Source organism: Callithrix jacchus, chromosome 12, assembly GCF_049354715.1.
Source record: "Callithrix jacchus isolate 240 chromosome 12, calJac240_pri, whole genome shotgun sequence".
NCBI lineage: Eukaryota > Metazoa > Chordata > Mammalia > Primates > Cebidae > Callithrix > Callithrix jacchus.
In genome coordinates, this window is record NC_133513.1 from 116,039,493 (window position 1) to 116,051,546 (window position 12,054).

The 12,054-nt window shown below is 48.2% G+C and overlaps 1 protein-coding gene across 1 annotated transcript in view; it reads left to right on the plus strand.

The window, feature by feature from the left end:
- DMBT1 (deleted in malignant brain tumors 1) overlaps positions 1–1,519 on the plus strand; it is a 73,218-nt gene extending 71,699 nt beyond the window's left edge. Inside the window, 2 exon segments of the mRNA XM_078346702.1 lie at positions 1,106–1,347; positions 1,350–1,519. Of these exon segments, the coding sequence (XP_078202828.1) occupies positions 1,106–1,347; positions 1,350–1,381 (274 nt within the window). The 3' untranslated portion in view covers positions 1,382–1,519.
- Positions 1,520–12,054: the final 10,535 nt, after the last annotated feature.

A 12,054-nucleotide genomic window follows, 5' to 3' on the forward strand; every position in this document is an offset into this window, starting at 1 on the left:
CTTCACTTGGCTGTGGCATTCGGGTCTGTGTGGAGCCCTGAATGGCAAGGTTTTATGACAAATGCAGTGACTGCCCGGAGGCTTCTGAGTGACCCTAACCTTTTCCCCAAGGATCCCACCTCTGAACAAGCCTCTGGCTATTTTTGCTTCCTCCTTTGCCACTAAGGGAGCTGCTGTGAAAAAAAAAAAAATCTCAGTGTTTGAGAGAATCTGGGTTGCACATGGAGGAAGGAAGGAAGTTCTGGAAGACAGAAGGAGGGGAGCGGGCCCTGGCCAGGTTCCTGGGTGCAGCCAGGCTGCCCTGGAGACTACACCCACCACCTGTGAGAAATGCCCATCTGAGGCCCATGGGCCAGCTGTCCTGGCTCTTCTCTTTCCCATGTTGTTCAAAGTCCCACCGTTCTATAATAACTGGGGTAGTGTAAGCTGCTTCTTCCATATCTTAGGAAAATTTCTGTAAGTATATCCTGAGGTTATTTTCCTTCTGACACCACCTGAGAGGAGATGCCCGAGGGAAAGAGGATGGAGTTGATATTGGGGTAGGGGCTTCTGGAGGGTTTGCAGGCCAGTGTGGAAAGTACAGCTCTTGGAGCTCAGGGCAGGCTGAGGAGGGTCAGGAAAGAGAGACTCTGGGAGAGGGAGGGCCAGGACACTGCTCAGAGTGCAGCCAGCTGGGACCTTGCCTGGCTCTGGCACCAGGAGAGAGAAGGAAAGGTCATTTTCTTTTCTGCCCTGTCTCTGGGTCCTGCTCCTGGGTTCCAAACTCTAGCTATTTCCCTGACTCACCTGGCTTGCCTGGGGCCATCGAGGATGTGGTCATTGTGGGATTAGGCCCCAATCCACCATGCAGTATGGGGCCTGCTTATCTGTTGGGAAAGCCCCCACAGGATTTGCTACCTAAAGATACCGGTGAGGTACCTCAGCTGCCAGGATTTGTCTGCAGGCCCCACAGTGAGGGTCTGAGCCACACCTTCTGACAGAAGGAAGGTGAGGTGTGCAGGGGGCCAGGGCGGTGAGGACAGGCTGTGGAGTTTCTCACCTGGCACAGCTGAGTCATGAGGAATCGTGCCTTGGTGAGAGCTAAGGGGCTGCTGTTCTCTTCCAGATGTGTGAAGGATGAAAGCTACCGGCCCTACTCACAGCCATCTCCTGGCATTGCCCGCTTCCGGTTCAACGCCTTCCACTTCCTCAGCCGCTTCCCCTCCGTGTACCTGCAGTGTAAAATGGTGGTGTGCAGGGCGTATGACTACTCTTCCCGCTGCTACCGAGGCTGCGTGGTGAGGTCCAAGAGGGATGTGGGCTCCTACCAGGAAAAGGTGGATGTCGTCCTGGGTCCCATCCAGCTGCAGACCCACCACACCAAGAAGAGGAGCCTTGGTAGGTGGTCGCTCTCAGACCCCACTGGCCAGCGAGGCGCACACCCCTGACTCTCGGGGACTTGGGATGTTTCTCTTGGTTTCACGTTCCAACTCAAATTTGAGCACTCCACTCTGATACACCTGGCCATACAGAGTTGAATCAGACCTGGTTCCCGCCTCCCCCAAGGCTCATGGTCCTGGGAGGACCCGTTGAAGGGCATGGTCCAGAGAGTTTTGACCTGGATGTCCCACAGACCTGACCTCCCAGAACCCATGCTTCCCATCTGCAAAATGAAAATGTTACTTCTTAGCACTGTTGAGAGAGTTACATAAAGGAATTTTGGAGAAACTCCCTCAGCCTGTGCCTGGTACATGTCATTGAGTGTTTGGTAAACGGTAGTTTTTGTTACTCTTGTTGTTTTCACCATGTTAACAACACTAATGATTTCAGTATTCCTCACAATGATGACAACTATAACAGCAGACGTGTTGACATCAGGGTCTAGACAGGGCTGTGGGGATGCCAGCAGCATGGATTTGTTCTGGCCGCTGGCACAAGCCATGTCACTTTTCTTCTCTAGAAGAGGGAGCGCACCTGCTGCTGTGTTGTGGGTGTGGGTGAGGGAATGAATGTTTGCAGAGTGATGCCCAGGATTTCTGCCCCAGACTAGGGCCAGGTCAATGGACGTGGTAGCCATGGTGTTGGGGGTGGATGGGGCAGCAGTAGTTGTCACGTACCCTCTCCTTGGTCAGGGTACTGCCCACGGGCATCTTTGACAGCTCTCTCTCATCTTGATTCCTATTCAGGCCATCTTCATGTCCAGCTGATTCCAGACTCTTCCCTCACTTATTCATTCATTCAATGCATGTTTAACAAAGGCCTGTTATGCCCCAAGAGGCAGATAAATAAACAGATGTAGATCAAATCCATGCCCTTGAGGGGCTTACAGTCTTGCAGGAAAAGATGCAATTCAGAGTAAGTCTCATGCATGGTACATGCAACGGGGTTGGAGCGAGGAGCCAAGGACAGCAGCACAGGGTGATGGCACCTGCGGGCACCGGCTAACTTTCCTCCTCTCCCTTTTGTTCCCTGCAGCCACTGCAGTAGCTCACGTCCTGGGGGCCTCTTACCTAGGACTCTTGTAATCATTTTCCAGCTGGTCTAAAATGCCCAACTCTCTCCCCTCCCATCCATCTGGAGTCAGGCCAGATTTGTTCTTCCAAAGCCCAGTTCCCAGTTTCTGCTCAGAACACCCTCCCTGACTCTCCTTGGCTGACAAATGTGTAATCTCTCTAGTCTGACACTCAGCTGCCCATTCGGGTCTGGCCTCAGTTTCCCATCTAGCACTTACTTTTCTAAGTTTTTTTAGTCCCTTCCCATCAAACAGTTTTGATTGCCTTTACCATGCACAGGAGGTGCATTTTTTTGCTCGTCTCCCTCTTCTCCTCTGCCAGGCTCCATCCTGGTCCCCATTCTATTACTGCAATCTCCTCTCCTTCCTAGACCTGTTGGTGGCTGATGTGGAGGAGATGGCCAGCACTACCATCCCTGCTGGGTCTTCCTGGCTATGGTCCTGGCTGTGGCGGCCTTCACACTGGGAAGGAAGACATGCAGCACGAATGGTCGGCCTCTGAGCTCCCATTTCTCTAGGGATCTGCCTCTTTTGGTTTTGGACATCTGCAGAACTGCAGGCTGGGGTGGTTCAGGGAAAGAAGCAAACTCCTTAGATCCCTTAGGAAGGGAATCCTGTTTGTAGGAAGTCTCTAGAGAGAAGGGGACTGACAGGTACCCAAGGAGTTCAGAAGAAACAAAGGGATGAGCTGCATTCCAAGGAAGCAGTGAATTTGCCTAGAAAATCAGAGTGAAACAAGCTCAGGACTCCTAGTTCAGGCTTGGCAGGAATTGGAGCTTTTGTGTACTGCCCTAGCAATACCAATGTTTGCCCCATGAAGGCAACCTCAGGACCCCTGTCCCAGGAGGGGAGAGCCAAGACAACCTAACTCTAGATGTGTGAGTTGAGCTGCATGAGATCCCAGCAGGGCAACAGCTGTAGGGGAGACCCCAGGACGAGGGGACAGAGATTTCCAAGAGAGACTTGGTCATAGCTGCAGACTCTGACTAGGGCTGCCTGAGAGCTGCCCACCCCTGCAACTGCGGTGAGAGGCCGTGAGCCTCCATGGGATGCAGGATGAGTCTCAGGCCCTACCAGGATTCAGAGGAGCTAGGGTGCCCCAGGGACTGTCTCTTCCTGGTTTTCATTCTCCTTGCCATCACCTCCCACACACTTCCCTTTAACCTCCCACACTTTCCCTAACTGCCCCAGCCTGGGAGGTTGAAGGTCACTTACCCTTAACCTCCCAGGCTGGGGCAGTTAAGAAAAGCCTTGAGGGTCACCCTGTGACCATGAGTCTGCCCTGAAAAGCAATGTCAGTATGATGGAATACAGGCACCAGCCCAGGACTGGATCTGAGCAGATGCAGAAGAAGCACGAATCTGGAGTGGTGTGCAGGTTGGAGATTCGCATCTATCAGAGGAACGAAGTAACAAGTCAGACATCTGATAATTCGCAAAAGGTTCAGAGGCTGGGAACCCAACATGGAATCCCAACTTCATTCATTCATTCATGTATGTCCAGGTTGTACCCTGAGCTTGAAAAGGAGCAGTGGAGGCTACAGGTCCTGCTGTGAGGATGAGGGGCACCTTGGGGCTGGGGGCTCAGCAGGCTTGCCCTGAGTCGTTCCAATGGGTGCCAGCCACAAATCAGGTTCTGTGCTTGGACCTGTGGATACAAAGAGGGGTCATGCATGACCCCACCATTATAAAGGGGAAATTTATTTCTACTGGAAGCATTTCCACCTCCTGAAGTGTCCTCTCTCCTTAGTGCTTCTTCACAGACGACCACCACAGTCTTGACAGCCCCTCCAGGAAGGAGGTCATGGCCCCTTTGTCAGCAGGGCCCAGCCAAGTGTGGCTATCAGGGAGAGATGAGCAGTGAGGTCCAGGTGACAGGTGGAGTAGAAGACAGGGCCACTGGTGACAGGGGCTTTGGACTAAAGCTTTCAGAGTGTGACTGAGGGTCCAGTCACAGGGGACACAGAGAAGTGGGATTCATTGGGTGAAGCGACCCCTCCACCATCCACATCCCCCTCCGGGAGGATTGGGCTGACACCAAGTGGCTGTGGTTCCCAGCAACTGAGACTGTGGTTTGAGGCAAGGGTTCTCAGCTCTACTGCACATGAGAATGGCCCAGGGGCTTTTGAACCTACTGCTGCCAGGCTGCACCTGGGACAGTTAGATGAGAATCTAACCAAGGGGTAGGTCTGGAGACTGGTGACCCACCAGACTCAGGTTGTTCCAAGATTGAAAGCTGCTGGTTTAGGGCCCCTTAAGTCCCTCTGAAAGAGTCCAGGCTGTGCCCTGTGCATAAGAAGGAGCAGCGGAGGCTATGGGTCCCTGTGGTGGGGATGAGGGGGACCCTAGGGCTGGGGTCTCGGCAGGCTTGCTCTGAACAGTCCTGAAAGTCCTACTTTCCAAGTCTCAAAAGACCATATCAAATTACCACTGACCTGAAGGGCCTTATTTCTGCTGATCCACATTTGCCCCAGTCTCTGCCATCCATAAGAACATGCCACAGAGGAAACACTGATTGAGCATCTTCTGCCAGCTGGGCACCTTGGACATAATCTTCTAATCTTCTGTGTGGCCACGTATTATCATTCTCGCCTGGCAGGGATGGAAACTGAGGCTGAGAGACGTGAGTCAGCACAGAACTTCACAGGATTCAGGCAGCGAGTGGCAGAGCTGGGGTCTGAGTTGGGGTCACTGACTCCTGGTCCTGGGTTCCAGCATCTCTGTTCCATCATCCCCATGGCACCATGAGTCCAGGAGGCCTGGCCTCACACTGAGTTTGCACAGAGAACTGCATCAGTCACACTCCTGTCTGCAGCTCCTCTGTGGGGTGTGATACCAGGTGCAAAAGGAGGGGTTACAAGAGGGTTGTGATGTCTACACCACACCCATACCCCAGCTGGCCTCATGGGACTACTTACTGGACCTGTGGTGGCTCCTCCAAGCTCTCTGCACCTCCAGGACCTGCTCAGAGCCCAGTGATCCTGCCCTGGGCTCCACCCTCATCAGAGTCACTGACAACCAGGGGCCAGGAGAACACAAGGTCAGGCCACATGGCACCTGTTTTGAGCTGTCTCCTGTGTCCTTGTAGAGACAGAGGCTGCCCTCCAGCCCCTTCCAGACACACCAGCATCTCACCACTCTCCTGTTATCCCACCTGCCAATGCCAGAGGGCGCTGCAGAACAACCTTGGAGCTATTTTATTCCTGAGGGACTTATTACTGTGTTTATTGTGTGTGTCAGTCATTGTCCATTATAGGAAGGGGTTCCACGGTTTTAATAAAAGACTATTGTGAAAGCCTGCCCTGGCCCCTTTTCCTTACTTTAAGGAGACAGAATCTGATCTACTGTCTGACAACAGAGTGATGGTAGCTCCTCTTTCTGCCTGGTCCCTACCACAGGGCTAACGGTGGCATCCAGCAGCCCCTTGAGATCCTGTCCCCGCCAGTCCTGTCCCTGGCATCTGGATCCCAGCAGTGGCCAGCAAGGGGTTCTGCCCTGGGCAGAGGTTCTATCCTCTGCAGGTTTGCTGGCACCTGAGTAGCTTCTGGTGTGTGGGAACCAGGGACAGCCCAGCCCATGGTTGTTTCCTGTAGGGGATGAAACTTTTGACCTCAGAGTCTCCCTGCATTGCCTGGGTTGGCTGGAATATTTGGTGTCCTGAGAGCTTGGCGAGGCCACCCAGGTGTGCGCTGACTAGAGGGAGAAGGTCCTCTCGGGAAACCAGTGTCTGTGAAATGCTGCTTTTTCAGAAATTATGCAAGCTGGATGGTATATGGTCACAATTAAAAATTAAATTGTAGAGTCCTACAATTAAATAAATTATATTAAGAACAAAAGTATGAAATACCAAAACTCAGCACTCGCTGGTTATTTGACTCATTTTACTACTATCTGTGCCCAAGGACATTTACATCATGTCACGTCTGTCTGCTGGAAATACTGTCTACTGCCGAGTGACTGCCCAGCTCCCCCAGCTCCACACGTAGTGATGTCATATTGTTGGTATAAAATGGCCATGAGGGGAGGATTCACACCATGGAAATCATGCTACAAAGGAGGCTTCCCCCTCCCCAGAGCCTATTGGTAAAGATTTCCCAACACCCCACTGCCTACAGTTCACCCAGAAAGGGGCAAATACACTAGGAGAGCTTGGCAAAAGCGTTCATTGGTCTGCTGCCATGTTCGAGTTTCCTCCATTGGCATTATGTTTTTCTTGGAAAGCATCTGTATTTTAGCAAGTGTGGAATCTAAAGCTACCTGGGAAAGAAGATGCCTTGTGAAGCTCCTACAGGCTCTGATGAAAACAGTGGTTGTGGTACTTGGCTTACTCTGGACCCCTGGGGAAGGGCAAGCTGCCCAGGTGAAGGTTAGGGGCAGATCAAAGAAAGTCAGATGGTGGAGGCTGTGGGATGGCACACATCAGAGTCCTGCTTCATCTCCCCCTGCCTAAGCCCAGCACCGAACTCCCTCTCCTGCTCCTCTTAGCCATGAGGAAATCTGATGCCCCTCAGCCCCAGCTTTGGATATCTGGCCTGAGCCAACCTTCAAGTGACAGTTCTGTTCTCCTTGGAACTCTATTCCTGTATAAGTGCCTGGGAGCCCATATGGTTTGTCCAAGCTTTGAAATGAGGAATTGCATCCCTGTTGAATCAGAGACAGACATTTGTTTCTGCAGCAATATCTTCCAGAGGCTTAAGCTCCAAGATTAAGTGATGAAGTCATGTGGGAGCACTGAAGGTCCGAGGGGCTTGGCCTGGGACAGCTGCTCGGGACAAGAGAGAGGCCAAGGGAGGTGAGGCCACTATGCTGAGTTATGACTCATCTGATTGAAATCTAAGATTTGTACAGAGCTAGTAGGGAACATACAAGAGTGAACGCTTTCGAAATTTGCTCCATCCTCATTCACGGCCTACTGGGACACTCTCCATGCTCAAGGTGGCTTGGAATAGGTGCACAGCCACCCAGGCTTTCCTGTGTTCTGATGAAGTTAGAATCTTTCCTCAACCAACCCACCTCCACCCCGTGCACCTTTGCAGCTTTCTACGTATGGGGCTACAGGTGGCAAAGATGGAGAGTCTTTGCTTCTCGATACCTGTCTTCTCCCAAGTATGTAAATACTGAAGGGCTGAGTGTGGGCCTGGGGTACCTAGGGATAGTGCCAAGTTCAGACTTTTGTATTGGAGGGGTGGGTGGGGGTGGAAGATTATGATGAAACTCACAGGGGACACAGGATCAGTAACTTCTCAGGATAGAGACCCACAGTGACTGCCCCCACTTGTCACCTTCTCCCAGAGGGATGCCTTCTGTGTGCTGTTAGGAGAGGAGTGGAGTTGGCGAGGGGGTATCAGGAAGCTGTTGGAACCCTTAAATCTTTGTGGAAGCCTCTCTTGTTAGGTTTGGTCAGGATTCATTTGGCTCCCATCGTGTCAGGATGGCCACCTGGCTAATACAATCTCTGTCTCTTCTCCCTTTCTCTGATACACTGGATTTCCCTTTAAATTACACTCAGAGCGCTGGTAGGAGAACAATTCGGTACTATTTTCCTGGGACTTTTCCAGTTTTAGCACTGCAAACCTCAAGTTATGGAACCCTTCAATCCCAGACAAGCCAGAATGGCTGGTCACTCTAGAGTCTCTGAGGGGAGAGGGGAGAGGAGGTCCAGGTACTATAACAATCATCAACACAGAAGACTGGAAAACCTTTAGCAATGAAATTTAGACTTTCACATTTTTTAGTCTCTTTTCAGTTCAGTTCGAATAATTCCTTTTAGCATTTCTTGTCGGGAAGGTCTAGTGGTGATGAACTGATGAACTCCCCTAGTTATGGTTAGTCTAGGAAAGTCTTTATACTTCCTTCATTTACAAAGGACGGTTTTGCTATCTAAAGTATTCTTGGTTGGCTGATTTTTTTTTTTTTTTTTAGTATTTTGAATTTATTATTTTTACTCTCTCCTGGCCTCCAAAGTTTCTGCTATGAGGTCATTCACTCATAGTTTTAAGGGGATCTCCTTTGCATATGATAAGTTGCTTTTCTCCTGTTGCTTTCAAAATTTTCTCTTTGACTACTGAAAATTTAATTATATTGTGTCTCAGTGTAAACCTTTTCGGATTCAACCTATTGGGAACCTTTGATCTTCATGAATCTGGATGTCCCTCTCTCTGCCTAGATATCAGAAATTTTCCATTATGATTTTCTTAAATATGTTTTTCTCCCTTTTCTCTCTCTTTTCTGCATCTGGAATTCTCAGAATATGTACACTGGTTTACTTGATGGTGTCACAAAAATCCCACAGTCTTTCTCCCCTCTTTTTTGTTTTTCTTCTTTTTGTTTATCTAACCAGATGATTTTAAATAACCAGTGTTTGAGTTCACTGATTCTTTCTTCTGCTAATCGAGCCTACTATTGAAGATCTCTATTGAGTTTCTCAGCTCAGTCATTGTATTCTTCAGCTGTAAATTTTCTGCTTGTTTCTTTTATATGTTTCTATTTTTTAATGAACTTACAATTTGTTCATTGTTGTTTTGCAGATTTCATGTAGTACCAAAACTGTTCTTTTCTATGAACTTCTTTAAGGCGATTATTTGAATTATTTGTTAAGCAATGAATAGATTTCCACTTCTTTAGAGTTGGTTACTGAAGCTTTATTAGTTTCCCTTGATGGGATCATGTTTGCCTGATTCTTCATGGTCCTTGTAATTTTGCATTGGTGTCTGTGCATCTGAAGGAGCAGTCACCTCTTTTGATCTTTAAAGACTGGATTTTGCAGGAAAAGATCTACTGGGTCCCTAAACAGATATGCTGCCTCTGGGACTGCAGTCAAGCTGGGATAGCTGTTGGTCATGGGACTTCTTTCATGTCTTCAGTTGGGTTCATGGTTGGCAGTCCTGTTATCATGGGTGTGGGTGAATATAGTTTCTGTGGGGTCCCAGAGAAAAGAGACTGCCTTTAACACTGTGGATAGCAGGGCTAGAGCTGACCATGCAGGCTGGTTTTGGGTCTGGGGCTGAGGCTATGGTAGATGGCCTGTTCCCGGGGCACAGGCATACCTTCTAGAAGCAGATTTCCATGCTCTTGGGTTCCAATGGGGTGTCACAACCTCCTACCTGGGTCCCAAAGCTTCCATAAAGGTATATATGTCTGTGGATGTTGTTCTGTGGAGAAGTGAGAGCTGGGGGTTCCTATTTTGCCATCTTGCTGACATCACCCTTCCCTCTGCCCTGGATATTTTTCTTTAAACAAATAAATTCTTCAGTTGGCATATAGCTTTGAACTGTATAGGTCTGGATAATTGTAATAAAAGTTTCTTAGGCCTACATTTATGGGTGTCCACAATCAGCTTGGATATAAGGAGCAATGTGAAAATGGGTTGATGTTCTGTCTTTTGTTTTTCTTCTCTTTTCTTTCTTTCCTTCCTCCTTCTCTCCCTCCCTCCCTCCCTCTCTTCCTCTCTCTCTCTTTTTTCTTTTTCTCTTCCTTCTTTTCTTTCTCTCTCTCTCTCCTCTCTTTCTCTCTCTTTCTGCTATTGGAGACACAGTTACTAAGGTCATAATGTTTACCTTTTGGTGGCAGTGAACCAGTTACTCATTAGGATGTAAATGTAATTGGATAACATTTCACCCACACATTGCAATCAATAAATACCACCATGATTTTAAAAACAGAAATCCTTTTTAAGTCTTTGAAAGCATTTCATGTTTAAATAGAAAAAAATCTCCCCTCTACGCAGAAAATAATATTCTATGCTCTCCATGTCAAAAATGGCTGAAACAACCTCTGATATGTGAGATGAGTTGGATGGTCAAAAGCAGTGTATGAAAGTATTTCAAGATAATGGCTGACTTGAAAGCTAAAAGCCATACAACTCATTAGAGCAGTTACCAGATGACAAGTGATAAGCTAATTTGGAATAGAGTAAAATTCAGTGATGCATTTGGTATTTTTGTTGACTTTAAGTTTTAAGTGCTTAGTCTCTCTGATGGCTATTACCATAGAAGAGAGAGAGAGAGAGAGAGAGAGAGAGAGAGAGAGAGAGAGAGAGGTGTGAAACCAAAGCATCAATTAATTTATATAGGAATTTGGATATTTTCATTGAAAATGAAGCCTTTTGAACTTTCTGGGTCTGTTTAATTTAAAGTATTCTGATTCTGTACCAAAGATGAGCAATAATTATTCACAATGGTACTGGGGTTATTTGTTGCATTGTGAATATGAAATTGTAGCTGTAGTTAGCAATATATTGTCCATTGAATCTAGCTATGTCCTGGTTTTCCATGGTTTAATTTTTGCAAGCCAGTGGGTAGCCTCACTGGGCAGAGAAAGGAGCTGCCTCTCTACAAAGCCTGTGTCCCAGGGGGATAGGCACCTCCTCTAGATTCCTGGGGTCTGGAGAGTGGTCGGGCGACTTCATCTTCAGAGTCAAAAGTAAGAGCTGTGAAGGAAGAGGGAGGAACCACAGCATGGAGGACGTGGGTTGGAGGGAGAAGCGGTTTCCTCGTGATCCAGGCAGCTTACTAAAGTATTTGTTTACCAAGGACAGAGGACTTGCCAGGTACAGAACAAACCTTTTCAAATAGGAACACATTGGATCCTAGAACGCCCTCGAGGAAACTTCTATATTTGTCCTCATTATACAGTGTAGAAACTGAGCCCTCATTACTGAGAGTAATGGGAGCCCATTCCGATGCACTTTTCAAAGCAGGTGGATTCTCACTTTCTGAGTAGTTTAGCCTCTCTGATGGTTAATTACAAGTTTCAACTTGATTGGATTAAAAGGCATACAGATAACTGGGAAAGCAGTATTTCTGGGTGTGTCTCTGAGGGTGTTTCTGGAGGAGATGGGTGTGAATCAGTGAACTGAATTTAAAATTTCGCCATCACTGTGAGTGGTCACCAGTCAATTCATTGGAGTCCAGGTAGAACAAAAACACCAGGGAACCAGGTAATTGTGCGCTCCGTCTCCTGGTGCTGGGACACCCTTCTTCTCCTGCTCTGGACATCAGAACTCCTGGTTCTCTGGCCTTTGGACTTTAGGACTTGCAGCAGTGCACTAGTAGGTTCTCAGGTTTCATCCTCAGATTGAGAGTGAAAGCATCATCATCTCCCATTGCGAGGCCTGCAGACTTGTACTAATCCACACAACTGGCATCCCTGGGTCTCTAGGTTGCAGATGGTCCCTGCCTCCATAATATCAGGAGCCAATTCCCCTAATGCTATCTGTCTGTCTATCTATCTGTCATCTATCAATCTGTCATGTATCATCTCTTTATCAGTCATCTAGCATGTTGGTTCTGTCTCTCTGGAGAACTCTGATTAATGCAGTCTGTCTTGAGGCAGATCTGTTGATTTGCTGTCTCTCTGGCCTGTGGTAGTAAAGGAACTCCAGGGAATACAAATGAGACGTTGGCCTTGGCTTTCTGCTCAAAAATCTGCCAAATGTAGTGAAAATAAAGAATGTTTTAGGAATTTGTGTTAAATTTCTTCTGTTTCCTACTGATCAACAAGAAATAGCACTTTGAATCTGGGCATGGGTCCCTTTAACAGCTCTGAGAAGAGTAAAACAAAAAA